General features: G+C 43.7%; 3 protein-coding genes and 1 long non-coding RNA gene across 5 annotated transcripts in view; 2 read left to right on the plus strand and 2 right to left on the minus strand.

Moving 5' to 3' along the window:
• Positions 1-110: 110 nt before the first annotated feature.
• Positions 111-17,328, minus strand: pcca (propionyl-CoA carboxylase subunit alpha). The gene is made up of 23 exons (XM_069722571.1): positions 17,247-17,328; positions 13,928-14,002; positions 13,711-13,758; positions 12,163-12,231; positions 11,628-11,741; positions 11,352-11,405; positions 10,154-10,285; positions 9,887-9,923; positions 9,511-9,589; positions 8,170-8,272; positions 7,938-8,032; positions 7,019-7,169; positions 6,517-6,660; positions 6,311-6,385; positions 6,001-6,069; positions 5,799-5,874; positions 5,497-5,710; positions 4,764-4,866; positions 2,114-2,212; positions 1,801-1,854; positions 1,030-1,170; positions 837-914; positions 111-649 (listed from the first exon to the last, which is right to left on the minus strand). Exons 1-23 carry the CDS (start codon positions 17,298-17,300, stop codon positions 581-583), a joined length of 2,133 nt encoding a protein of 710 aa, XP_069578672.1. The 5' UTR covers positions 17,301-17,328; the 3' UTR covers positions 111-580.
• A 2,780-nt stretch (positions 17,329-20,108) lies between these two features.
• LOC138635201 (zinc finger protein ZIC 5-like) lies at positions 20,109-24,211 on the minus strand. Its single transcript, XM_069722570.1, has 2 exons — positions 23,450-24,211; positions 20,109-21,782 (listed from the first exon to the last, which is right to left on the minus strand). Exons 1-2 carry the CDS (start codon positions 24,108-24,110, stop codon positions 21,148-21,150), a joined length of 1,296 nt encoding a protein of 431 aa, XP_069578671.1. The 5' UTR covers positions 24,111-24,211; the 3' UTR covers positions 20,109-21,147.
• On the plus strand, positions 23,791-26,375 carry LOC138635203 (uncharacterized). Its single transcript, XR_011312090.1, has 2 exons — positions 23,791-23,884; positions 26,205-26,375. It is a non-coding gene; the product is annotated as an uncharacterized lncRNA (long non-coding RNA).
• A 278-nt stretch (positions 26,376-26,653) lies between these two features.
• vps8 (VPS8 subunit of CORVET complex) overlaps positions 26,654-27,250 on the plus strand; it is a 35,223-nt gene continuing 34,626 nt past the window's right edge. The window contains exon 1 of one of the 2 annotated variants that reach the window (XM_069722568.1): positions 26,654-26,754. In XM_069722568.1, coding sequence (XP_069578669.1) covers positions 26,683-26,754 — 72 coding nt within the window. In that variant the 5' untranslated portion in view covers positions 26,654-26,682. The remainder of the gene's footprint in view (positions 26,755-27,250) is intronic. The other variant, XM_069722569.1, reaches the window with a different exon arrangement.

Consider the following 27,250-nt stretch of genomic DNA (forward strand, 5'->3'; position numbering starts at 1 on the left):
TCAGGTGTGAGATTCGAAGTACCGAAGTACATATCGAATATAACCAAAGTACTCTGAATCCTGGTCAAGCATCAGCTCCCTGTCTCTCAGGATGTTGGTAAGAAAGTGTCACACCATCCATGCCGGTGTTACTGTGCACTATTACTGGTAGAACCATGCTTACATCAGTAACTCTCCTTTGTGATGCAGAAAGACAGAAGTGAGTTCACGTGGAAAACAAATACTTTTATTATTGTGTAGCGTCTTTCAAAGTCAGTTCATCCAGATTTCAATGAACGTTTTTAAACTATCTCCGAGGTTTTTTTTGCCTTCACTTCAACACAGTGGAGGTGAAGGGAATTTTCTTGTGGGTGAACTGACCTTTAACGAAAACTAAGGACCAGGAGGAGAAACACAAACAGGAAGTCTGACGACAGTCGGCGGAGTCCGACACTCACGAAGGAGTCTGATACTGCTGAGTCACCATCGGGTGGCCCGCTCTACATATGACCAGTGTCAGCATAAATCAAGCATTCATTAATGTCCAGGAACACCTCCCCCTCCGTCCAGGGGTCACAGGTCAAAGATCACAGGTTGAGTTTTATTCGAGCTCTACGAGGAGGTCTCCTTCTCCGACTGTCTCCCCTGGTTTACAGTGGACACTCTTCACCTGGAAGACACACACACACACACACACACACACACAGTACATCAATTATAAAAGTCTCTAATCTGATTGATTATAACTGTGCTGCCGGTGTTCTGCAGACAGGAGACTGATCCCATCTGTCTGTATGTAGAAACACTCCCATCAACACGTATGACAGTTACCATCAGTCATATTGTCATATTGTTACCTTTGCCTGCTTTGCAGCAGTCAAACTGTTCTGCATCTTCATGGCTTCGATCACGCAGATCTCCTGACCCTCTGAAACCTGCAGCCACAACGAGCAGACGGCATCAGACCCACGAGTGTTCACGGGGAAACATACATGAACATGCTCACACACAGTAGTAAGCATGTTGTACCCCCGTACGTGTCGGGCTTACCGTGTCTCCGGGCTTGACGGACACCGCCACGACGCTGCCCGGCATCGGTGAACGCAGGAGGCTGCTGGTGTCCTCGGGAACCTTTTCTGGCATGAAGGAGTTCAAGTCTGAGGCCAACTTGGACAGAACACGGATCTTAAACTGGAGAAAAACCACACGGCGTGAGGAACACGGAGACCACAGGGGGGCGCTGTCCGTTTACAGGTGTTCAACAGTCAGGTGATGAAGAGTGAAGAAGAGTCAGGTGTTGTAACATAATTCGTAATAGCATAAAAACCTCTATGATTTTTCTTGTAGCTCTGCTCTTCTTCTTGAATTGTTCCATTTCAACGGTAAAAAAAATTATGAAAATTTCGTTTTTAAAAGATTTCCTGTAAAGTCTTGATTTATTTGCAAAATATATTTTTGAATAACAAAGTGTTGATTAAAGACATTTTTTAAATATAGTGTGAGCTGAAAACCAAAAATCACATTTTAGATTGTAGATAATTTATGAGGTCAATAGCAAAAAATGAAAGCAGTGGAGGGGAAGAAATGCCTGATTACAATGTTGTTACACAATATGTTCAGTCAACGAGAACCATCAACAACAACAAGGTGCCAGAGTGACCACAGCAAGATGATCTGTTGGTAACGTACACTACATCCCCTTCAGTCTTCTACAAGCTGCATGTTCTTATATTATAAACACTCTGCAGAAGGATGCAGATGATAACCTGTGTTAGGATGTATACAGGAGTATCAATTATACTTCTGTACGTGTAATCTTACCAGCGTGCCGAGATACTGCAGGACAATGAGTCCGGAGGCGTCTCTGGAGAGACACTGAAAGAGGACAAGAGGACAGAACATCATCGGACTGTTGGAGGAACATTTCAACTGCTGGTTTCATCAACTGTTGCTGTGTGAACAATGTAAAAGATCCTGAACGTGTGTGTGTGTGTGTGTGTGTGTGTGTGTGTGTGTGTATATATATATATATGTATATATATATATACACTGTATATATATGTGTGTTTGTGAGTGTATGTATATAAATATGTGTATGTGTATGTGTGTATATATGCGTGCGTGTGTGTTTTACCTGTAGCATCCTGTGTGAACCGTTGATGGTGAGTGGCAGCAGAGTAGAGGACAGGTTCCACTGTCCACTGACCTCCACCCGTCCTCCATCCACCTCCACCTTCAGAGACAAACAGATTCTGTCCCTCAGTGTCCAGATGGAGGACGTAATCAGGACACAGAGACAGTCTGTATATGGTACTATGATACTAGTATCAGAGCTTATGGTGGTATATACTAACAGTATAATGTTGATGGTGGTATATACTAACAGTATAATATTGATGGTGATGTATACTAACAGTATAATGTTGATGGTGGTATATACTAACAGTATAATATTGATGGTGGTATATAATAACAGTATAATGTTGATGGTGGTATATACTAACAATATAATATTGATGGTGGTATATACTAACAGTATAATATTGATGGTGGTATATAATAACAGTATAATGTTGATGGTGGTATATACTAACAATATAATATTGATGGTGGTATATACTAACAGTATAATATTGATGGTGGTATATAATAACAGTATAATGTTGATGGTGGTATATACTAACAGTATAATATTGATGGTGATATATACTAACAGTATAATATTGATGGTGGTATATAATAACAGTATAATGTTGATGGTGGTATATACTAACAGTATAATATTGATGGTGGTATATAATAACAGTATAATATTGATGGTGGTATATACTAACAATATAATATTGATGGTGGTATATACTAACAGTATAATATTGATGGTGGTATATAATAACAGTATAATGTTGATGGTGGTATATACTAACAGTATAATATTGATGGTGGTATATAATAACAGTATAATATTGATGGTGGTATATACTAACAGTATAATATTGATGGTGGTATATAATAACAGTATAATATTGATGGTGGTATATACTAACAGTATAATATTGATGGTGGTATATAATAACAGTATAATATTGATGGTGGTATATACTAACAATATAATATTGATGGTGGTATATACTAACAGTATAATATTGATGGTGGTATATAATAACAGTATAATGTTGATGGTGGTATATACTAACAGTATAATATTGATGGTGATATATACTAACAGTATAATATTGATGGTGGTATATACTAACAGTATAATATTGATGGTGGTATATACTAACAGTATAATATCGATGGTGGTATATACTAACAGTATAATATCGATGGTGGTATATACTAACAGTATAATATTGATGGTGGTATATACTAACAGTATAATTTTGATGGTGGTATATAATAACAGTATAATGTTGATGGTGGTATATACTAACAGTATAATGTTGATGGTGGTATATAATAACAGTATAATATTGATGTTGGTATATACTAACAGTATAATGTTGATGGTGGTATATAATAACAGTATAATATTGATGTTGGTATATAATAACAGTATAATATTGATGTTGGTATATACTAACAGTATAATATTGATGTTGGTATATAATAACAGTATAATATTGATGGTGGTATATACTAACAGTATAATATTGATGGTGGTATATAATAACAGTATAATATTGATGGTGGTATATACTAACAGTATAATATTGATGGTGATATATACTAACAGTATAATGTTGATGGTGGTATATAATAACAGTATAATGTTGATGGTGGTATATACTAACAGTATAATATTGATGGTGGTATATACTAACAGTATAATGTTGATGGTGATACATACTAACAGTATAATGTTGATGGTGGTATATACTAACAGTATAATGTTGATGGTGGTATATAATAACAGTATAATATTGATGGTGGTATATACTAACAGTATAATATTGATGGTGGTATATACTAACAGTATAATGTTGATGGTGGTATATACTAACAGTATAATATTGATGGTGGTATATAATAACAGTATAATATTGATGGTGGTATATACTAACAGTATAATATTGATGGTGGTATATACTAACAGTATAATGTTGATGGTGGTATATACTAACAGTATAATATTGATGGTGATATATACTAACAGTATAATGTTGATGGTGGTATATACTAACAGTATAATATTGATGGTGGTATATACTAACAGTATAATGTTGATGGTGGTATATACTAACAGTATAATATTGATGGTGATATATACTAACAGTATAATGTTGATGGTGGTATATACTAACAGTATAATGTTGATGGTGGTATATACTAACAGTATAATATTGATGGTGGTATATAATAACAGTATAATATTGATGGTGGTATATACTAACAGTATAATATTGATGGTGGTATATACTAACAGTATAATGTTGATGGTGGTATATACTAACAGTATAATATTGATGGTGATATATACTAACAGTATAATGTTGATGGTGGTATATACTAACAGTATAATGTTGATGGTGGTATATACTAACAGTATAATATTGATGGTGGTATATACTAACAGTATAATATTGATGGTGATATATACTAACAGTATAATGTTGATGGTGGTATATACTAACAGTATAATATTGATGGTGGTATATACTAACAGTATAATATTGATGGTGATATATACTAACAGTATAATGTTGATGGTGGTATATAATAACAGTATAATGTTGATGGTGGTATATACTAACAGTATAATATTGATGGTGGTATATACTAACAGTATAAACGTCTCCTGACTTGGTGACCTCCATAGGGTGGCGCTCCTCTCCCAGCTCAGCACACAGCTGCCAGCAGCTATCCTCCACAGGAGCTGAGGACAACCTGCAACACAGAGATGGCTCAGTTGTTGTCTCTCCATGCTGTTCTTTTCTCTCTGTGCTCTCCCCTCACTGTTCTCCACCTCTCAGTCTGCTTCTGTTGGAGGTTTCCTCCTGTTAAAAGGGACTTTTCCTTCCAGCTGTTGATGACGTGGGACCAGTTTTATTGTTGGGTTTCTCTATAATACTCAATGGCTCTGTTCTACGACCAACGCTGTGTTAGGTGTCCTGCCATGACTTTGGGATTGACAGGATTTAAAGTGAAACTGTATTTAGGATAAAAATTAATGTCCCAGAAGAATGAGCAGCCTTGACGTCATTTGAAAAGAGATCATTAATGCGTCCGGTCCTTTGTTGGGCTCCAGGAGGATCATTTATTTTGACATTTTTTAGTCATGTTTCATAAGTGTACTCCCACACTTGTGCAGTGTGTGCATTATGTTATTGTAATTTCTCAACAGCTGTCAGTAACCACATTTCTGTTTGGAGAATTAGAGAATTAAGAATTAAATAGTGTTGCTGTCAGTGATTAGGTTTTGCGAACAGTCAGCACTTTTCAGAAAATGTCCTGACGACAGCAGGAAGTGAAGCAAACTTTAACCCTGCAGCACCGAGCATGTTCGGGTGTGTTCACCTCAGGGGTCCCAGGACCTTCTGAGAGCGGAGCTGGGCAGTGATGTGAAGGGCCGCCGCCGAGGCCAACAGCTCCCTGCGTCTATCCGCCTCCAGCTGGTGACCTTTGAACCCATCGGGGTAGACCTCCGGCAGGAAGTTGGTGCTGATGTCGCCGGAGATGAAGCGAGGATGGGTGATGATCTCCCGCAGGAGGGGGATGTTGTGAGTCACGCCTGGAAGGAGATGAAGAAGAACTTCTTTACGAACAGAACAACCTGAATGACTGTAGCTGGAGGTCACAGAGAGAAGCTGCTGCTGCACCTCGGATCACGTAGTTATCCAGAGCCTCCTCCATCCGGGACAGAGCTTCAGCTCGTGTAGCTCCGTAGGTGACCAGCTGTGAACAGACGCCAGAGGAAATCACTGAAACCACCAAACCCAGAGGACTGGTGGCATTTAGTCATCTCCTTTATTATTGTTGCCATAATAGAATATAAAACACATTCGATATTTAAACTCTGACCTTTGAGATCATGGGATCATAGTAGATGCTGATGTCACTTCCCTCCTGGATACCACTGTCCACTCGGACCTGACAGACAGAAGAGAAGAGGGTCAAATTATTAAGAACATTGTCAGTCCGACAATTCAGGAAGAGAATATATTCAGAAATAAAACCAGTGAAACTACATCTCTCACACACACACACACACACACACACACACACACACACACACACACACACACACACACACACACACACACACACACACACACACGCACGCACGCACGCACGCACACACACACACACACACGTACACACGCACACTTACATTGCTGAGATTGAGTGGTTCTTGGTATTGAGACAGTCGTCCGATGGAGGGAAGACCAAAAGACTTGTACGGATCCTAAAACAACAGATAGACGAATGAAAAACTGTGAACCTTCAACAGTAAACACAATGTTATATTACACAAAACAAACTTTATATCAAACTAAACTAACTTTATATTAAATAAACAAACCAACACACACCCACCTCAGCATAGACTCGACTCTCGATGGCCCAGCCGTTTATCGGGATGTCTTCCTGTTTGTGCTGCAGTTCGTAACCCTTGGCGACCCGGATCATCTGCTCCACCAGGTCCAGGCCCGTAATGCACTCTGTGATTGGATGCTCCACCTGGGGTCAAAGGTTAAAACAAAAAGTTGTTTTCCGTCTCATCTTCATGATGGTAAAACTGGTAAAAATACTGGAAAGACAAATTAATATCTGTTCTACAGACGGTGAACCATCATAGAACAGATGATTCATTTTTTTTAAGTTTAGTGGCAGACAGCTGGACCATCACCAGATGGATTTATAATGTTTGAGTTGCCACTGAGCTGGACCTCCACACAGGCAGAGAGCATCACTCTTCTAGATAGATCAGGAAGTCTAGACCTTTTTCTGTCTTTCTGGATTTCTTCTGTTCCACCTTTAAGACTCTAGTCAAGTTTTAAGCAGGTCCTCACAAACATACAGAGACCCACACACACACCTGTAGTCGTGTGTTCATCTCTAAGAAGTAGAAGTTCTTCTGAGAGTCCACCAGGAACTCCACGGTACCAGCAGACGAGTACTGGACCGCTTGGGCCAGCTGCACCGCCTGCTCACCCATCGAGCGCCGCGTGACGGAGTCCAGGAAAGTGCTGCAGAGGACGACATCAACACAACAACTCAAAGGTGGAAACAAAGTCCACAGCTGCAGATTTAAATAACAACAAATCCTTCTGTCCGTTATAAATTCGTACTAAAATTCACACGTCAGACTTGAGGGACTTCAGTGCAGATTATTGTTCTGGAGGTCGGACGGCTGCGACGCTCTGCTGCTTCAATGTTCTTTACAAAATGAGGCAACACTGTTCACAGCATCATCTCACTCTTACATAACAAAAGTTCACATTTTAATCCAGTTTCAGCACATCATCCACAAAACTATTATTAAAACACTTGTTGTGTTGCGTTTCCTATAATCTGCATTATAGACACTACACACATATAAAGTATGAAACACAGAAATCCTCCAATCAGACGTGAAAAACCTGCAACACGCATGACGAGACATCACTTTTAAATACTGACACGTAAACCAGTAAACAGAGTGAAACAATACAAATCCATCTCTCTGATTCCTCATGAGTCAGATTCATCAAAATGTTCCACACCATGTGTGGCACGGTGCCCCTTTAAGCAGCTTTCAGCAGCTGGTTGTTTTGGTCCTGTGACCCAAACACAAGCTGGTGGACAGACTAACCCAAACCTCAGAGACACATTAATAACTCGAGACGTCCTGCTTCAGCTTTGACCCCTTTATTTATATCGTTGTTTTAAAACTAACTTCAGACCTGTTTGTGGATAAAACAAAGTTGGTTTCACTTGGCGTTCATTCAACACAGTGTGTGCAGTGTGTGTCTGACCTGGGAGCCTCCTCCACCACCTTCTGGTTCCTCCTCTGGATGGAGCACTCCCGCTCATTCAGCCACAGAGCGTTCCCGTGTTTATCAGCCAACACCTGCACACGTCACACACACATCATGTCTTTCAGCTGCACTTTGTCTGCTTGTTTTTAATGGAGAAACTTTACAGATCAGATCAACATCTCCTCCATAAACATTATTAATATCACACGACGTGTGACATGCGCCTCACCTGGATCTCGATGTGTCTTGGGTTGTCGATGTACTTCTCAATGAGCAGACGGTCGTCTCCGAAGCTCGATGCGGCCTCCTGAGACGAGAACCGGAAACCTTCCCTGGAAAACACACACACACACACACACACACACACACACACACACACACACACACACACACACACACACACACACACACACACACACACACACACACACACACACATTTAATTTGTAAATATATTCAGATGTCCATCCAATAATTGTTTTGATTAACGACACAATAATCCCTCTTGTTTTTGTCCACAACAAAGAAGCATGTGAACCTCAAAGAGGAGAAACCTGATCACTTACTGGAGGGTCAGTTAGAGCTGCTGTCACCACTTATAAAATACATTCTTCATAAGGAGCCACTGCAGATGTGAACCATCCCTCAAAATAAAACAACAACACGATGTCCCAGATGTTGACGGTCGACTGAACGTCTCCCCGAGCTGAACGTTCAGTACAATAAGACTCCAGCCTCCCTGTCAGACGCAGCACAGCAGCCTGAAACAGAACCGAACCTCCTCCCTGGTCCACGGCAGGTATGATGCTCTGTTTTGGGAGAACTTCATCTTTTCCTCTAAGAACACCGAGCTGACGGGAAAGATCCGGTTTGGTCTCAGAACCATTGTAGCTCGTCAATATGTGTTTTAGTTTTTCTTGCAGTGGAGTCCTTCTGGGCGTCATCAGAGCCCGCTGCAGTCAGACTCCGATGTGCTGACACCTTGGAGGTCAGCTGGTATCTCCACTGAAGTTCTCCTTGGTTCTTTTGTGGACCGTCAGCACCCTCCTTCTGTTCAGTCTGGGCTCCATGTTCCTCCTGCGGCTGCTTCCAGCCAGTTTCACTACAGCCACACGGACCAACCAGTTCCTCATATCTGCAGCTGTAGTCACAGGAACATGAAGCTCTGACAGCCTTTAACATGTTGCTCTATCATCTTCTCTCTGCTCCGTGTTCGGTGAGGTGACCACAATGATACCAAACAGGTTCAATGACTGATTACAGGAAAGAAAACAGTTTGAAACATCACTAGAACCCAGTTGTTTTCTGGAGGTCCCGACAAATCTGCGGCGGCTGTTTTGTAATAATCTTTGTGGAAGAAACAATAATTAATCTTAACAGACCAAAGTTAATTTCATAACTTGTCATCTGTTCAGTGAGCTGTTCATCCACAGCTGTAAGTCACCGTGCAGTAATAGAAGCAGAATACATCCTGGGCTTTTCGTCTGTGCGGTGATTTAGACCGGTCTCTGCTTGATGAAGAGTAATGACGAGATTTGAACACTGAAAACGGGACACAGAAGTACGATACCTCGTCTCCTCTTCGTTCCAGGCGATCCTCATTCCTTTCCCGCCTCCTCCTGCAGATGCTTTGATCATTACTGGGTAGCCTAGCAACAACACAACATCAGGTGAAGAAAACAACAAAAAAACTTTTTTTGTGGCTTAAGAATTCATCTCTTCCTTATTCAAGCAACAGTTGATGAAAAGTCCAAAAACTATGTCAAACCCTTTGGTCACCACTGTATGTAGATATAATAAATAAATAATATGTCCTTATGATAATAATTGAACTCCTCCGGGTCAGAGACAGAGGGAGGGATCGGGTCGACTAGATTGGAGAACCTTTCTGCAGAACCAGAACTGAGGACGTTTCACTGTCGGTGTGTCGAGGAACGAGGACTCACCGATGTCCTGAGCGATCTTCACAGCGTCCTCTGCAGTCTGAGAGAGGAGACACGGTTACTGAACACGGACCAGAGTCTCTACTGACGACTCCATGTTTAAAACTACACGTGAAGGTGCGTGTACCGATACCACAAAAGTTTCTGAAGAAGCCTCTGGCAGCGCGTTCACAGATATTTAATATGCACAGTTGCCTTTGTGTATGTTTTATTTCTGGTTGAAACGTTCATACCGTGTTACATACGTGTCCTGCTGTGTGACGTTCATACCTCGACGACTCCATCGAATCCTGGGATGGTGTTGACCTTCGCTGCCTTGGCGATCAGCTTGCTCTCTATTTTATCTCCCATGGCTTGAATAGCGTGAGTATCTGGACCAATGAACGCCACTCCTTCTGCTGCCTAGCAACCAAACAATAACACAGTAGCTTGAGATTCACCACAGCAATAATAATAATAATACTATAGAAAGAATAAAGAAGTCCCACCTCACAACACAGGGTACATTACATCAAATCTGTCCCTGTTTACTCTGTTTTAACTGTGTAACGGTGAGCGTGTGACGGTCAGTTCGTAACGGTCAGTTCGTAACGGTTAGTTCGTAACGGTCAGTGCGTAACGGTCAGTGCGTAACGGTCAGTGCGTAACGGTCAGTTCGTAACGGTCAGTGTGTAACGGTTAGTTCGTAACGGTCAGTTCGTAACGGTCAGTTCGTAACGGTCAGTGTGTAACGGTTAGTTCGTAACGGTCAGTGCGTAACGGTTAGTTCGTAACGGTCAGTGCGTAACGGTCAGTGCGTAACGGTTAGTTCGTAACGGTCAGTTCGTAACGGTCAGTGCGTAACGGTCAGTGCGTAACGGTTAGTTCGTAACGGTTAGTTCGTAACGGTCAGTGCGTAACGGTTAGTTCGTAACGGTCAGTGCGTAACGGTCAGTGCGTAACGGTTAGTTCGTAACGGTTAGTTCGTAACGGTCAGTTCGTAACGGTCAGTGCGTAACGGTCAGTTCGTAACGGTTAGTTCGTAACGGTCAGTGCGTAACGGTCAGTGCGTAACGGTCAGTTCGTAACGGTCAGTGCGTAACGGTTAGTTCGTAACGGTTAGTTCGTAACGGTCAGTTCGTAACGGTCAGTGCGTAACGGTCAGTTCGTAACGGTCAGTGCGTAACGGTTAGTTCGTAACGGTTAGTTCGTAACGGTCAGTTCGTAACGGTTAGTTCGTAACGGTCAGTTCGTAACGGTCAGTGCGTAACGGTCAGTTCGTAACGGTCAGTTCGTAACGGTTAGTTCGTAACGGTCAGTTCGTAACGGTCAGTGCGTAACGGTCAGTTCGTAACGGTCAGTTCGTAACGGTTAGTTCGTAACGGTTAGTGCGTAACGGTCAGTTCGTAACGGTCAGTGCGTAACACTGAGTGTGTAACACTGAGTGTGTAGCAGAACGTTTGTGTAACTTACTGTGTGTTTTACTCACCAGTCGCCGAGCAAACTCTTTATTTTCAGAGAGAAACCCATAACCAGGATGAACCTTCAGAGAAAAAAAACACCAAACTTTCATTTATGTCAAACACAAAGGTGTCGTTATGAGATTTGATAAAACATATACAAATATATTACATCTCCTCAGATGAACTAATGACACTGCAGACACATAAGAGGTTCAGATTCCTCCCGACTCAGTGATCAAATGTCTCTATAAGATACAGACTGACATGTAAGTCACATGATATAATAATCTAGAAACTCTTACAGCTTGTGCTCCAGTCACTCTGATGGCTTCCATGATGGCGTCCATGTTCAGGTAGCTCTTACTGGTGGGGGCGGGGCCAACACAGATGGCTTCATCCGCCATCTTTACATGAACCTGGACACACGCATGTACACAGGAACATCATCACAGACTCACACCACTGTTAGTGCCGACTGTCTGAGTCCTGGAAACACCAGTTCAAGGAATTTAATAACAATATTTTCAAATAATTTTAAATGAAGTTCAGTACTCCTGCAGGTGATTCCTGGCTTCTGAATAAGTTGAGACGTGTTGCTGCCATCAAATTGAAAATGAGCATATATTTTACATAAAACAATCAAATCTCTCTTTGATCATTTACAGATTTGCAAATCATTGCTTTTTGTTTTTATTTACACTTTACACAGCATCCCAACTTTTTGGGAAACGGGGTTGTAAATTATAAAGGTTTATCTGATGAGGAGAAATAACAGGAGAACAGGAGAAGAGTCCTTCGTTCTCTTCATTCCCAGGATGAGGACAGGTGAGCACTTACAGCACTGGAGTCGACGTCACTGTGAACAGCTACAGTCTGGATTCCCATCTTCTTACACGTCTTCATCACCTGATGGAAAACAACACAGTTAATACTGATGTTCGATGTTCGATGTCCGGTGTTCAGTGTTCAGAGTTCAGAGTCCAGTTTAGAGCGATCTGATGGCAGAAAAAGGTTCAGTCGTGTTAAACACCTTAAACTGAGAAGGAGCCCTTCACCACTTTCTTTCTACAGCAACCCAGAGAGGACAAACTAAACGTTCATGTTTTTCGGCGACCGTGGATTTTTCTTAAAGGCTGGAAGGCGACGGACAGTGGCCGGCGTTCAGCAGCATCAACTCTGTGATGTCACAGTGTGACACTGAAAAACACAACCTGATTCATTGGCTTTTAAACACTCGCATTGGGAAAAGTTGTATTAGACATGAAAGAAAAAAACTTTCCCTGAAAAATTTAACTCATTAAAAATTATAATCTTACCACCTCACGGTCTTATTTAATTTGGATGGTTTTTTGCATTAGGACGTGTTTTTCAATGTCAATCCTCAGATTTTTACTTAATCTTTTTTACGCTCTCAATGTCACCGATTTTAAAGCTTTTCAACTTTCTGTCATCGCAGCAAAGGTTGTTGCCATGGTGATAACCTTAAAAAGATGTCTGGTGTCCCGTCACAAAGATGTCATAGCTCCGGAAATTATTTTAAAAGACTCCAGCATGCTCAGACACACACAGACAGACACACACACACACACACACACACACACACACACACACACACACACACACACACACACACACACACACACACACACACACACACACACACACACACACACACACACACACACACACACACACACACACACACACACACACACACACACACACACACACACACACACACACACACACACACACACACACACACACACACACACACACACACACTCTCACACACTCTCACACACACACACACTCGGAGAACTGAATGGTCGCCTGCTGACAGAAGGAAGCAGGAAATAAATTGTTAGCAAATGCTTAAAGATCCAGTGTTCCTGTTTCTGTTTTAAATCAAAGGCCTTCGAGTGTTTCAGTAAACCATTTATTCACAAGACTTTTATTGTGAAAGTGCAGGAAACTGTTGGGGACTGTAGTTGAGGACAGAATATTGAAAACAGCACATCATATTGTTGACTTTATTAAAGTGATGGAAATGTACATGTGTGACTATTGTATGTAAACTGCCGGATCAGCGGTGTGAAACCTCAGGAACAGTTTACACTCCTGTCTGTCTCTCTCTGATTTGTTCCTGATCATCAGACTAAATCATCATGTGTGGGGTTTTATCCCACAAGCTGCTGCGACATGATCGCTGCACCTTTAATCTGCACCGCCGTTAAACGTATCGTCCGGTGTGCCGACGGCCTCTAGGAACAACCAGGCCCGTCGCTTTTTAATACCTCAGTGACTTCTGGCTCCGGTCGGCGTTTGTGTCCAACAACAGTTTTACCCGGGTTTCATTTACAGTTGATATTTGTGTGTTCTCACCCTGCAGGCGATCTCTCCTCTGTTGGCGATGAGGACTTTATCAAAGGTCTGTTGAAGGGAAACACAGACAGATTAGAATTAATCTGTGTATCACGGACACAAACACAGCCTGCACCACAAAGCTCCTGAGAGAGCTCCTCTTATCAACACGATGAAAACATGAACACATCGATGGTCACAGGGAAACAGGAAGAAGCAGCGCAGAGCTGTGCGTCACCTTTTCACTGGGATTGTAAACTGTGGAGTAATGAGCCTTGGTGTGAACCGCACATCTGGATTGGAGGGAGGCATACTGCAAAGTACAGACAGATAACATAATCATTATAATATGATGTTATAATACATTATACATGTTAATATCATTCCTTATTATATTTAATTAGAGTTGCTGTAAATGGTCTGCGTCAGGCTGTAATACAGATTTGATGATCACTGTTTGATTCCTTCTGTGCTGGGACACTTTTAATCACCGTCCACCACCACTGGGTGTGCTGCTTGAACTGTCTGACAGCACAAACCAACAGGAAAAAGATATTTCAAATCTCAATCTGACAGTTATTAAAATGAGTTGAAGTTGTGTTTATCCAAAGTTCTAGCAGACGGTTCGGACCTCTCTCCTGAGACCATGTTGTTTTTGGAGGAAACAGCATCCTCAGGAGGAACGTCAGACAGCTACACACTCCAGATGTGTTCGTAAGGACTGACCGACTCCACTCAGAGGGAAAAAAAAAAAAAAGGGTTCAGGACCTCGACATGACGGCATTTAAAATATCACACTATGAAGACTCGCCTCCAGTTTCAGGAAGAGTCCCCAAAACTTTAGCGTGTACCTGGACACAGGAGGAGGAACCTCCAGCAAATCAAACTTCACCCAAACAAGGATGAAGCTCTGCAGGCTCTGAATTGCAGCTCTGACTGGGAGTGATGTCACCTCGTGGAGGTCACTCAGCATCAACCCAGTATGTCCAGGTGTTCCCACATGTCCCCGCCTGCCTGAGGTCGGGGACAGTCAGCCGCAGCAGGTCAGAAGGTGTGGAACCGGCACCAGACAGAAATAGTAGGTCCCAGATGTACCTCTGGTTTTAAGGGTTTGTAGCGAGCCCCACTGGTTGCAGGTCTAGCTGGTCCCACAGTTTGTATTGCTGATATTCAAATGGAGTTGAGCAACATGTGAACTGGGTTTCATATAAAGGGGCTGCAGTGTGATTGGTTGAAAAAAATCATGCTGAGAACGGTTCGGTGTCACAGCGCCGGAGGGCGTCATGTGACTCATCAGGTGACTGAAATGTTTTTACCAACATGCTTCAGTTTAAAATCCTGTGTGAAGAGCTGCGACTGAAAACCATCACCTGCAGACGCTCGGCACATTTCTCCACCTCATCCATCATCCAGGCTGTCAGTCACACGGTCCAAACTAACCTGTCCCACTATGAGGAAGCTTCAAAGTCTCAAAGCCTCAAAGTCTCAAAGACTCAAAGCCTCAAAGTCTCAAAGACTCAAAGCCCCTTTTAGGAAAACAAACTGTTATTTATGGGTTTTTTTCTGCATACAGAACAAAGTCTGAACATCAGACTTTTCTTACATTTCTGCACCAAAGCTGCCTCACAAACAAAAACCCAGTTATCAGTCCTGAAGTAACACACACACACACACACACACACACACACACACACACACACACACACACACACACACACACACACACAACTCCTTCATGTTTGTTAGTTTACCTCATTTTACTTTACATTTTACTCTACAATCTAAAATGTATTACATACTGAAATTTCCATAAAAACACAGTCTTTCTCTCAGTTTATGAAACACCTGCAGCAGGATTCATATCAGAGAGAGATGAACACACGAGGCAATAACTTCATTAAATACTTATAAAAACAATCCAGACACAGAGACAGGCTAGAGTATAGAAGTGCTCCTAAAACTACATACGGGGATGGAGCCACTTGAATTATTACAGGAGCCAAAAGGGTGTTGAAAAAGTACTAAAACCTCACTCCTCTCAGGTTGAGTTTCTACTGTTGGTTAGTCTCCGGTAAAACGCTATAATCTATCATAATGTATGAGATTATCATAGCTTTGTATCGTTCCTGTTCTTCTGTAAGAACCTCGTATCTCCAAAAAGATGTGTTTTAAATAGTTTATTTAGTATAAAAAAAAAAAAAAGTGGGATCATTTTCTCAGCCTGTAAAGGAACATTTAATTATTCAGTTTATCTGGAAAATAATTAAAACTCAAAGTCACCAGATTTGGAGATAAATAAATGGACAGAAAAGGTATGAAAAAAACTGTAATGTTAAAAGTAACTAAAAGCTGTCAGACAGACGTAGTGAAGTAAAAAGTGGAAGTATTCAGTTGGAGATACTCTAGAAAAGTTCAAATATCTCACATTTGTACTTTAATACAGTACTTGAGTAAATGTACTCAGATAAAACCACCTCTGCTATTATGTTATGGAGCTCTATACGAAGACAAAGAAAAGGTGGAGAGGTGGGGAGGAGGTGGGGAGGAGGAGAGGTGGAGAGGTAGAGAGGAGGAGAGGTAGAGAGGTGGAGAGGAGGAGGAGAGGTGGAGAGGTAGAGAGGTGGAGAGGAGGAGGGGAGGAGGAGAGGTGGGGAGGTAGAGAGGTGGAGGGGAGGAGGAGAGGTGGGGAGGTAGAGAGGTGGAGAGGAGGAGGGGAGGAGGAGAGGTGGGGAGGTAGAGAGGTGGAGGGGAGGAGGAGAGGTGGGGAGGTAGAGAGGTGGAGAGGAGGAGGAGAGGTGGGGAGGTAGAGAGGTGGAGAGGAGGAGGGGAGGAAGAGAGGTGGGGAGGTAGAGAGGTGGGGAGGTAGAGAGGTGGAGAGGTGGGGAGGTGGAGAGGAACAGGGGAGGAGGAGAGGTGGGGAGGTGGAGGGGAACAGGGGAGGAGGAGAGGTGGAGAGGAGGAGAGGTGGAGGGGTGGAGGGGAGGTGGGAGGGGTGGTGGAGAGGAGGTGGAGGGGAGGTGGAGAGGAGGAGGGGAGGTGGAGAGGAGGAGAGGAGGAGAGGTGGAGAGGTGGAGAGGAGGTGGAGGTGGAGGGGTGGTGGAGAGGTGGAGGGGAGGTGGAGGGGAGGAAGAGAGGTGGAGAGGTGGAGAGGAGGTGGAGAGGAGGAGAGGTGGAGAGGAGGTGGGGAGGTGGAGAGGTGGAGTCGGAAGAACAAACAGGCTGAAGTTCTTCGGTGGAGAAGTGAAGACGGAACCGAACTTTTTGTTCCGCCCCGTCTGGAGGACAGCCTGTCTGAGACTCCAGTCACACCTTGGGTTGGTTCATCCGACAGGACACCGTCATTAGTTTCTGACGTCACACCTTTCCCGTGTTTCGTCACCATTTAAAGTTGAGATGTTTCCACGTCATGACCGTCCAGGCGCGTCACCGTGTCTGTTCCTTTCAAAGCCCTTCGGGACAGTCCTGCCCTCCTCACCTAATAACACAGTGCTCGCGGCTGTCGCGTGCCGTGTCGTTTGGTCTCGGTCTCGCGCTCTACCGTCCCCCGGTGTGCTCACCTTGACAACCAGCCGCAGCCTGCTCGCTGATGGACAGACACCGTGCGCCGCCATGTTGCCCAACTCTGTGACGGACGTCCACCGTGACGTCATGACGTCTGGAGCAGAAAGAGGCGTCACCTGCGCTTGTTTTTTATTAACTCTCAACTTTATTGACAACTTTGAAGCACACTCCGGAAAAATTATTTAAAAAGCAGGTTGTAAAATGTTGTTTTAAGTTTTTCATTTAATTCATTCATAGCGTGTAAAAATGTTCTGTCAAAATCAAGATCCTATTTCAAAATATTTTATAGAAATGAGCTGAGCATGTAATAATAACAACAATAACAATAATGTGTAGTCCTAATTTGATTAATACCTTAATGATTCTCAATAAGTGTTAATGGCAAAAAACTGAACAGTAAAGGGAAAGATATTAAGTCAATTTTAAAACTATATTTACATGCACACATTGCAACTAAGCCCATATTAGCCAAACGTTGTTTTGTTTTTTTAAATACCCAGTCCTCCTTCTATGCAAAGTGCAGTAGAAGTTTCAGCCAATCTGAATTAAATAAAAATGAAAGAAATAAAACCAGTGATGTTATTATGGGCAGCTTCAGTGTCCTGGGTGTTTGCTCTCAGACCGTCTCCCTCGTCGTCTGGATGTCGGAAAAAACGTGCAGTACTTCACGTGGCATGATGCTACTCCCTCCCTGCTTTTATTTTAAAACATCTGCAGTTAATTGCATTTGAGCTGAGCCGCTGAGTGAAAACAGTACAAGTGTGAACGGAACCGTTGTTAGATGGTTTCTAAGCCCCGCCCCCCTGCGGCTTTATTTGTGACCAAGCCATTATGGGAAAAACTGATCTCGTGATCATTTCTAGCAAACCCAAACAAATGTGTAATGCATAGTCACATTTTCTTTTAATACTAAGACAACGCTGTGGCCTTTAAATGTGATCAGTCCAAGGCACAACTGTGCTGCTTAATCAGCATCTTGATGAGTCACACCTGGTCACTGGGAGTCTGCATGTTCTCCTTGTTCCCTGGGTGGGTTCCCTCCTGCGTGGGTTCCCTCCCTCCTGCTCCAGCTTCCTCCCTCCTGCTCCCTCCCTCCTGCTCCGGCTTCCTCCCTCCTGCTCCTCCCTCCTGCTCCTCCCTCCTGCTCCGGCTTCCTCCCACCGTCCAAAGACATGCATGTCAGGTTAATTGGTGATTCTGAAAAAAATAATGTCCCCGGGTGTGAATGAGTCTTTGTTTCTGTCTGTCTCTATGTGTCCCTGTGATCTGTCCAGGTTTACCCAGCTCCCATTGACCCTGTTCAGGATACAGCGGGTATAGATCATGGATTTTTGTTTTTATATATCCTTCACAGATCAGACTGTCCTTTTTTTAAAAAAAATTTTGGATGATAAGTCTGAGAATTTTGTTTAGTTTTATGTGTATCTGTACAATCAATCTTCAACACTTCAACTTTGGCCCCTGTGTGTTAAAGGATCAACATCTCTGATGCATTTCCTTCTATCGTGATGTAAACCTCCTCAAATTAAAGCTGACACTTGGCACTTTGATCTTATGGCAATATTTTATTTTAAATTAAATGTGCTGAAGCTCAGACGAATAAAACAATTTGACTCTGTAAAACTCCTTCTGGTGTGGAGTGTGTGAGACACACTGTTTAAACAGGGGGGACAGAAGATAAGTATCTCGATAAAAGGAACAGACAGACGTTGGATGAATGTCCACAGAAACATTTAGAAACTGGATAAAGTACAGAAAGTAAAAATGTAAGTCTATATCTTTGTTTTAAATCCACCTTTTAGTGCTGCATTAAAGAGACATTTTAAATAAAGAACGTCCTCTCTGAGAGGAACACACAAACATGCTGCAGTCATTCACACACACACACACACACACACACACACACACACACACACACACACACACACACACACACACACACACACACACACACACACACAGTGTGTGTTGTTCAGGGCTTTTTATCGATCGGACCTGCGTTAGAAAACCAAAAGCAGACACACAGAGAGCTGAAAGGATTCTGTCCCAGGACCATGTGACTGTGAGGTGGCGGCGCTGACCTCCGGTCCACCGCTCCGACAACGTGAAGAAGAAGAATCATAACTCACTGATCACATCCAAAGACCAAGGTCACAGTTGTGACCGTGCTCTGAAACAGGTTCTGGTCCAGTGAATGTCGGCAGACAAACTTATTCAGAAGACAAATCTCCAGATCCATCCATCAGCCACGGATGCTCTGGAGGAGACTGGAGGTCACATCAGCTGATGCTGGGAACGACCTGGACAGGTGAGCGGTAAATCACTGGTGCAACACCAACTGCAGGGAGTTTAGTCACTTATGAACCTCCCCTGCAGGTGATTGGACCGTAAGGCCTGGAGCACGTTATATAGAACACGTGTACCGTTGAATCACAGCAGTGGAGGCTATAATCATATCACGGCACTGAATTAACAGGTGAAGGTCAGTGTTTCTGTCTCTCTCCTTCCTCTCGCTCTGAACACGGGTGAACAAGAATCAGTCCAGCTTGAAATCAACCGAAACATCGGTTTGACTCTTATTACCATTTCAAGTGTTGTCTATAAACATGACACACTTCACCAAGCTGCGCTACAGTCTGACACAGTCCTGCTTATTTTTCTAGCCTGGCGTTAGCAGCTGTTATCCTGCTGGCCGTAGACCTCGGGTTTTATTTTGAAACTATATAGAGCAGCTTTAACCAATCAGTGTGCATCAAAACCGGCTGAAACTCCGCCACTGCTGCAACCATCCCTCCAGAGAGACTGTAATCACAGTGAAAACTGATTTTTAGATCAAGTCAATATTTAAATTCACGAGCCCGTTTTTCACTGTCGCACCATCTGAACAAAGGAAAAGATACGAGCTGTCTTGTGCATCTTTTAATTGACATTTCCATGTTAAAGCAATGTGTGTATGACGTGTGGTGACTCTGGGAACCATTGAGGTGTTGACAAAATGTAACTGGAGTGTAAACAGAGGCAGGTGATCAACCCACTGATAGGTCCATTGAGGAAGTTAAGGAGACACTTTGATCGGTACAGAGACGGGTCGGACCTACTCTCTTCAGACTGCACTGGAACTGCCCGCTGCTGCGTCGGGTTAGACAACGATCACATCAACACATTTGAACGGGTTTCTTGCGGTAGACTGACTGAATGTCTCAGTTTGCTTCCAACAAAACGGCTCAGCTGCAGATTCGTCCGACCGTCAGTCTGACGGCAGAATCGGCTGCTTCCGACGGTTCTGCGACTTTCTAAATGTTGGGGAAAAAAACAGTTTCAGTTTGTTGAAAGCACACTGAGACCTTCACAGGTGCGTACTTCCTGCTGTCCACCTGCTGCTGTTTGGGACCTGCCGTGTTACCATGGTTACAGTGTACCGTCAGCTCCTTCCACCAGCATCGATTTAGCCCTTGAAGCTGCTTCACCGAGGTGGAGCCCTGAAACCGTCAGTGACGTGTCTGAGTGGAGAGCTCATCATCTACACAAACCCTGTTCACCCCGGTTAACATCCAGCAGAGCAGTCACCAACATTCTCTGGTCCACTTGTACAAACAGTTAACTCCTGTGTTAGTTCAAGTCAGCTAGCTAACACTGATAACTTGCAGTTTCCTGTAAAACATTTTGTTCCAATAAGCAGAACGTCGGAGTCCTCTCGTCCTTTTGGTCCACACAGTGATAATCTCTGAGCGCAGTTTTTTTCCGTGTGACACGGAAAAGTTCAAATCTTTTCTCTCCGATCACAGACCTTCTCCCCGGGCCGCCGATGTTCAACTATACAACCGCTCGCTGTGGCCTGACCTGGGTCTGTCGATGCGAGATCTGTTCTTCACGTCCAACGGAACCGGTCCCTCCGTCTTACGTGACGTAGTCGTCCTCGTCGCTAGGTTCTGATTTGATGTGGTCCGGGTGGAGCAGGGGGAAGGAGGGCGCTGTAGTCCTGGTGCAGACATACCACTCCTTAATGTTAGACAGCTGAGGTAAGGCCGGGTTGACGGAGCGCTGGCTCCTCCGGGGGGTCCTGCCGCTCTGCTGCTGCCTCTGGGTCAGCTGGCTCTTCAGGCCGGACAGAGAGAGGTCCAGAGGCATCGCCATCGGGGAGGAACTCCGCAGCAGCAGCTTACTGTCGGCCTCGCTGGCCTCGCTGAGGTCCAACTCGTGACCGGACAGAAGAGGGAAGTGAACGTGTTTGTTGGCGAGAGACGGAGAGAGGCGGTTCATTTTGAGGTCGAGGGGCTCGAGGACGGCCTGATAGGGCTGCTGGAGCTGCAGCGGGATGGAGTCGTACAGGTCCTGGGGCTCAGAGGTAGGCGACGACTTGACGTGAACCTTCATGTGTTTGCGCAGGGAGCTGGGGTGCGTGTAGGACTTGGTGCAGCCCAGCGCCTTGCAGTCGTAGGGCTTGGAGGCCGTGTGGACCTGGGAGTGCTTCTTTCGGTCGCTGCTGTTGGCGAAGCGCCGCTCGCAAAACTCACACTGGAACGGCTTCTCACCTGCAACACAAACACCAAGTTCACCGTTATCACAGCGGATTTATTAAAGGTACGCGTGATGTTACTGTTTAACACAAACCCCGATCTGCTCCTAAACCCGACCTCCAGCACCGGAGGCACCTTACTTTTTAATGGCCGAGGCGTAAGCGTGGACCGACGGGTGTATTACAGTATTTGGTGTCGTACCAGATTGGACACTTAGGCGGAAAAAGCACCTTCCACACAGATATAGAATTTAAGTCATAAATAAGGCGAGACTCCGATCATCTCAAGTCCTGTCGGGGCAGCATGTCACGGTGGACGGAGAGAAATCAGACGGATTCACCGATGAATCCCAGTTTGAGATCAATGACAGAAACAGGAGACGACCAGGAGAGACACCGACGCCACAGTGAGAGGTTCAGGTCCGGGAGGGGAGTTCACTGGTCCGGAGACACATCTGGACACATGAACGGACTCCACCCGAATGAGGAGGAACTTGCTCCACCTTCTGGTCTGACCTTCATCCTGCAGCAGGACGATGAACCGAACACACCTCAAAGACGACCGAGGAGTTTCCTCCACTGTCAGCTGACCTCATCACCACTGAACATCAAGACAGGAAGCTGTGTGTGACGGGCGATGACATCACAGTAAACTCAAAGATTAGTCAGTGTCAGCCAATCACATGAGTGTAGCGCTGGTAATAACATAATAACAAAATCTTTACTTAACTATTACTTCTTTCTGCCAACAGACATGTCAGATAATAATTACGAAATAAATCATTATTGCAGCATCATTTTTAAATATTTACAGAGAATAGTTTTTAAACTCATTCGACCATCTTACTTATTATTAGTAAGGGAGATGTCCCTGTTTCATAACAGATTGAAGTCTCAGATAGGATATTATACCGTGTGCAGATGACATCATCTCAGAGGGGCCGGATGGAGACAGGGGTCCATTAATGTGACAAACAACCTTCGGTTCTCTTATTAAAGGTTCTCATCAAGGGAAAAAACGGGGTTTTTTTATGTCCAGAAAAATCTAGCTCGCAGTTATTGTATTATCATAACATATTGGTTGGTTTATAATCTGTTGTTAGTGAGTTCAGGACTGGTTGGTGGGTGATGCCATCAGTGTGTCTGGTTCTCCCTCCTGCTGTCTGATAAGAGCCTGAAAATGACCCGAAATACCAGAACCAGATCAGAGAGTTCTGGTAGACCCTGAAACCCGGCAGGTCCTCTTATGGATGGTTCACTACTGACCTCCAAACCATCAGCAGACGGCCTGTTGACAGAGATCTACAGAGCCATTAGCTACAGCTGACACAATTCAAAGGTTTATTCATGTACATCGCTCTGAACATCTGATCCCTCTGATGAAGACCTCCTCAGACCTCCTCCTCTCCCTCAGCTGATCTCAGCTCCCTTCTTTTCACCTTGCATGACTCCCGGGCTGCGGTCTACGCTCGCGCTTCCTTCCTCGAGGAAACAAGGGAGTATGAAGAGGATGTGACTCGGTGGTGAACTGAGCCTCCGTAAACATGGAGGGGATTCCTACAGGCTGAACCATCTCCGTTACCCTCCGTGTGCTCCGCCAGGAGCCCGACACGGATTTAAAGAGCACAATGACAGCAGACTATCTGCGCCCCGCGAGCCCTCACCCGACCATTAAAAGCCTACCGGTGTGCGTGCGCGTGTGGATCTTGAGGTTCTCGGAGCGTGCGAACATCTTGCCGCAGTTGGGAAATGCGCATGAAAAGGGCTTCTCCCCGGTGTGCACGCGGATGTGATTGATGAGTTTGTATTTGGCTTTGAACGCCTTCCCGCCGCGCAGACACTCGTCCCACATGCAGACATGACTGAGGGTCTCCAGCCCCGCGGAGACATGCTCGGTGGTGACGTGGTCCACGAGCTCGTGCATGGAGCTGAAAGTTTGGTCGCAGACGGATGTCGCCGTCCGCCCCAGCCTCTGTCTCGAAGAAGTTCGGTCGATCCATTTGCACACCAGCTCGGTTTTGACGGTGGGGCCTTTGGAGAAATCCAGCAGGCCGTCCATCCCGCCGCCGGTACCGGAGTCGACAGAAGCGCAGAGACCGGTGGTCCTCGGCTGGAGCGGTAAGACGATGCTCGAAGCCCCGGAGTTGTTGTTCCCCAGCGGAGAGACGAGGCCATTGTGCCTGGCCACCACAGCCGTCCGCTTCATGCTCAGGACGGCGGGCTGTCCCGCTCCTACCGCCAACCACAGTCCGCTCGTCCACGGAAAACGAGTGTAATCCAGCGGGCAGCCGTTCAGCGCCGTCCCGCTTCCTTCCTGTGTGTTTTGGTCGAAGACAGAGCGCATGCGGCGGCGTCTGTACCCCCCGCTGCTCGGTGTTAGATCCCGAGAGTCACAGCCTCCATGCTTTTATTTACTGTGAATGGAGGTGAACGGAGTCGAAGGAATACATCAGGCCGCGACCCAACACCGCGCGGCAGCGTCCTTGTCTCCTTTCCTACCTCCCTCCTCTTCATCCTTCCCTGATTCTCAGGCCCAAAAAGTTAAACGTAACGTGTCTAGACTATCTGGTCCATCATTATTATGACACACACTCTCAATTTGTAATGTTCTGTAAAAAAAAAAAAAAAAACGTCCAGATTTTTAGAGGTTTCATGAGAGGTTTTAGAGGCCAACGATCCTGTAACGATAACAGATCATTCACTTATTATTATTTGGTGATTCTTCTCCCGTGACACAATAAACAATAATGAATCTACATCATTTATATCTGACAGAAAAACCTTCCTGATATTCATATAAAACGTCTCCGCCGTCTATAACAGATTAAAGACACTCCAGAGGACTGTTCTGTTGTATTTGGGTCACAGCTCTTAGAGGATTGTATTCTACATCACAAACACACAGTGACCTTTCTATAATAATAAAACTAAGAGAACACTGCATTCTGCAGAGATGTAAATAACCTACAATCAAAATAATGACAATAAATGATATAACTCGTTGTTCTTCGTGGTTTTTTTGTTTCACGAAACAGGAAAAAAACAATAACAGTCCGGAGCCCAGCACAAATTATAGGACAGTTCAATTAAACAATATATATTTGGAGAATAATGTCATAATATCATGAGATATAAGTTTTAAAAGTACAAAAGTGAGAATGTTACAGCAATCAAATAATTGGCCTAATACTACACAATTATGAGAATAAAGTTAATGTAAATTGTGTTTACAATTTTTTAAACAATCTATTACTGTCTCATTCATCTGTGTAGGACAAGCAGTCTGTGGTGGAAAAAAATATTTAAATATAGTTAAATCCAGTTAAATTTCACAGATTGGATTTTGGTTTTAAACCATTAAACGTTTTTTTTTTATTCACCTCTAATATTATAGCTCAATTATTTTAAGAAATACAAATAAATTCATATTCTCGACCAGCCCGACTCACATTTTTTCACTAGTATTCTCAGATGCACTGAGGATGAAGTAACGTTCAATGAAACGTGACATTCATGTGTTTGTTTAAGAGGAGAGCTGCATGACTGAACGTGAACCCAGAACGACGGGATTGTTGGGACCAACAGGAGACGTCAAAGCGAGACTGCTGACTTCTCCCTGAAGAAGACAATATGAAACATTAAAATAGAGAAATGAAATCCCCACATTAAACAAGCCCACCTCTGAACCTGCTGCCCCCACTAGCACTGTTATTGAACACAAAACTGGTTCTCTTAAAATCAAACTCAGGAAAGAAGACTCCAGTAATTCAACAATGATGTAATCCAAACTAAATCCTTTTTAAATAAAAAAAAATTTGTGCTCTTGTTTTTAGTGTCATAAAGCATGAGTTGCACAAGATTCAGATTTTATGAGGTTCCATCTGGGCCAACAATATGTCAACATGAGCGCCGTCTATGTCGATCAAAGCTGTGATAAAACATTTGTCTACAACCCTGTTTCCCAAAAAGTAATCCAACTTTTTGGGTTGGGTTACTGTGTAAAATGTATGAAAACAGAATTTACAAATCATGTAAAACCACATCTGAAAATATAACATTAAAACACATCAGATGTTAAAACTGAGAAATGTTATTGTTTCATGAAAATTATAAGCTCATTTTAAAGCTGATCGTCTGTCCCTTTTGTCTGCAGACGAATTGTCTTGAAGACATCAGGGAAGGTAGATGTGAAGTTAGGAATCAGCTGTCCCACTTTCCAGTATGTGCTGTTTTTGAAGCAGCACACCTGCTGTGCATTCAACACCTGCCAGACTGAAACTAATTTAACTGAAGTGGATTAGACTCCACCCAGCTGCTCTCATTGTCCTCAACCCATTCATTTCTATATATTTCACCTGCTTCCACACCTGCTTGACACACAAACATGAACCAACGTTTTTGACTTGTTTTTACTGGTGGTCTGTTTGGTGGTTTGAAGGTGGGTCTCCCTTCTACTGATGAAGCCGTGGTCCTGGTCCGGCTCCTCCACGGTTATCCCTGAAATGTGGAGGTGACGACACTGTACAGGAACTATACACTTTACAGATATCATATATATAGCTTTGTGTCATTGTTGTTGTGGCAATAAATAAATTAATGTATTTTAAAATGTATTGAAGCACTATCTGCTATCCTTTATTTGCAATAAAAACGTATTTAACACGTTAACAGTCTTTTTTAACATCGTATTTGGGAACCCTCATGCGGTCTAGAGTTTATATTTAAATATAAGACATAAGTGTAACTAATATATTTTGTTTGTGTCATCTCGATAATACGAATGTATTTAAGATATTAATATTATTGATAAGCTACATGGCTATATTTATTTTGAAATACAAGTACCGGAAGTTGTAATGAATGTATTTCCGGTCAGATGACTCGTCAGGAAGCAGTTGTTTATCAGTGGTGTAAACATGTCGCAGTCTCCGGACGCCCGCAGCCTGATGTCCGCCTCGTCGCAGCTCAACCTGGTGGAAGTGGACTCGGTGAGACTCTTCTGTTTCTACCGTGGCGGTGCTGGAGGTTTCTGGAGGTTTCTGGAGGTTCTGGAGGTTCTGGAGGTTCTGGAGGTTCTGGAGGGAGAACCAGCAGCAGTGTGTTGTTTTTCCATGTAGCTGCTGCTGCTGCACAGCTGGCTGCTTTAAAATGCCCAATTTAAAAAACACGTTGATCTAAAACCAACCCAGTTATCTGAGACGTGATGTAAATGTTCTGACAGCGACTCGAACTGAAACCACTGGTGTTGCTATAAAAGTGGATCTTTGAATCTACGCATGTGCGAACAGACCATTCATAATAATGAATATGGTCATTTAGGTCGGAGGCTGTTTACCATGCAGATGTATTTAACCAGAATACCCAGGGAGCCAATGAATGTCTTATTATGTCCTAATAATTTTCAGAAAGTTTAAGGTAAATGTAGGTTTGGTCTCCCACAAACCAATCAAACAGGGTGACATCATTCATCTCTTAGAAAACCCC

This window comes from Brachyistius frenatus, unplaced genomic scaffold (genome assembly GCF_029030835.1).
Source record: "Brachyistius frenatus isolate BFR_SWC_R1_liver_20210118 unplaced genomic scaffold, ASM2903083v1 Contig_296, whole genome shotgun sequence".
In the NCBI taxonomy this organism is placed as follows: domain Eukaryota; kingdom Metazoa; phylum Chordata; class Actinopteri; family Embiotocidae; genus Brachyistius; species Brachyistius frenatus.

Bases quoted from the DNA above. Each gene is read 5' to 3' on its own strand.
- LOC138635201 (XM_069722570.1), bottom strand. From the start codon at position 24,110: ATGCGCTCTGTCTTCGACCAAAACACACAGGAAGGAAGCGGGACGGCG. The intron at 21,783-23,449 runs GTAGGCTTTTAA...TTTGTGTTGCAG, and splicing joins CCACACGCGCACGCACACCG to GTGAGAAGCCGTTCCAGTGT.
- pcca (XM_069722571.1), bottom strand. From the start codon at position 17,300: ATGGCGGCGCACGGTGTCTGTCCATCAGCGAGCAGGCTGCGGCTGGTT. The intron at 10,286-11,351 runs GTGAGTAAAACA...TTTGGTTGCTAG, and splicing joins AAGAGTTTGCTCGGCGACTG to GCAGCAGAAGGAGTGGCGTT. The intron at 4,867-5,496 runs GTGAACACACCC...TCTGTGTTGCAG, and splicing joins AAGGTCCTGGGACCCCTGAG to GTTGTCCTCAGCTCCTGTGG.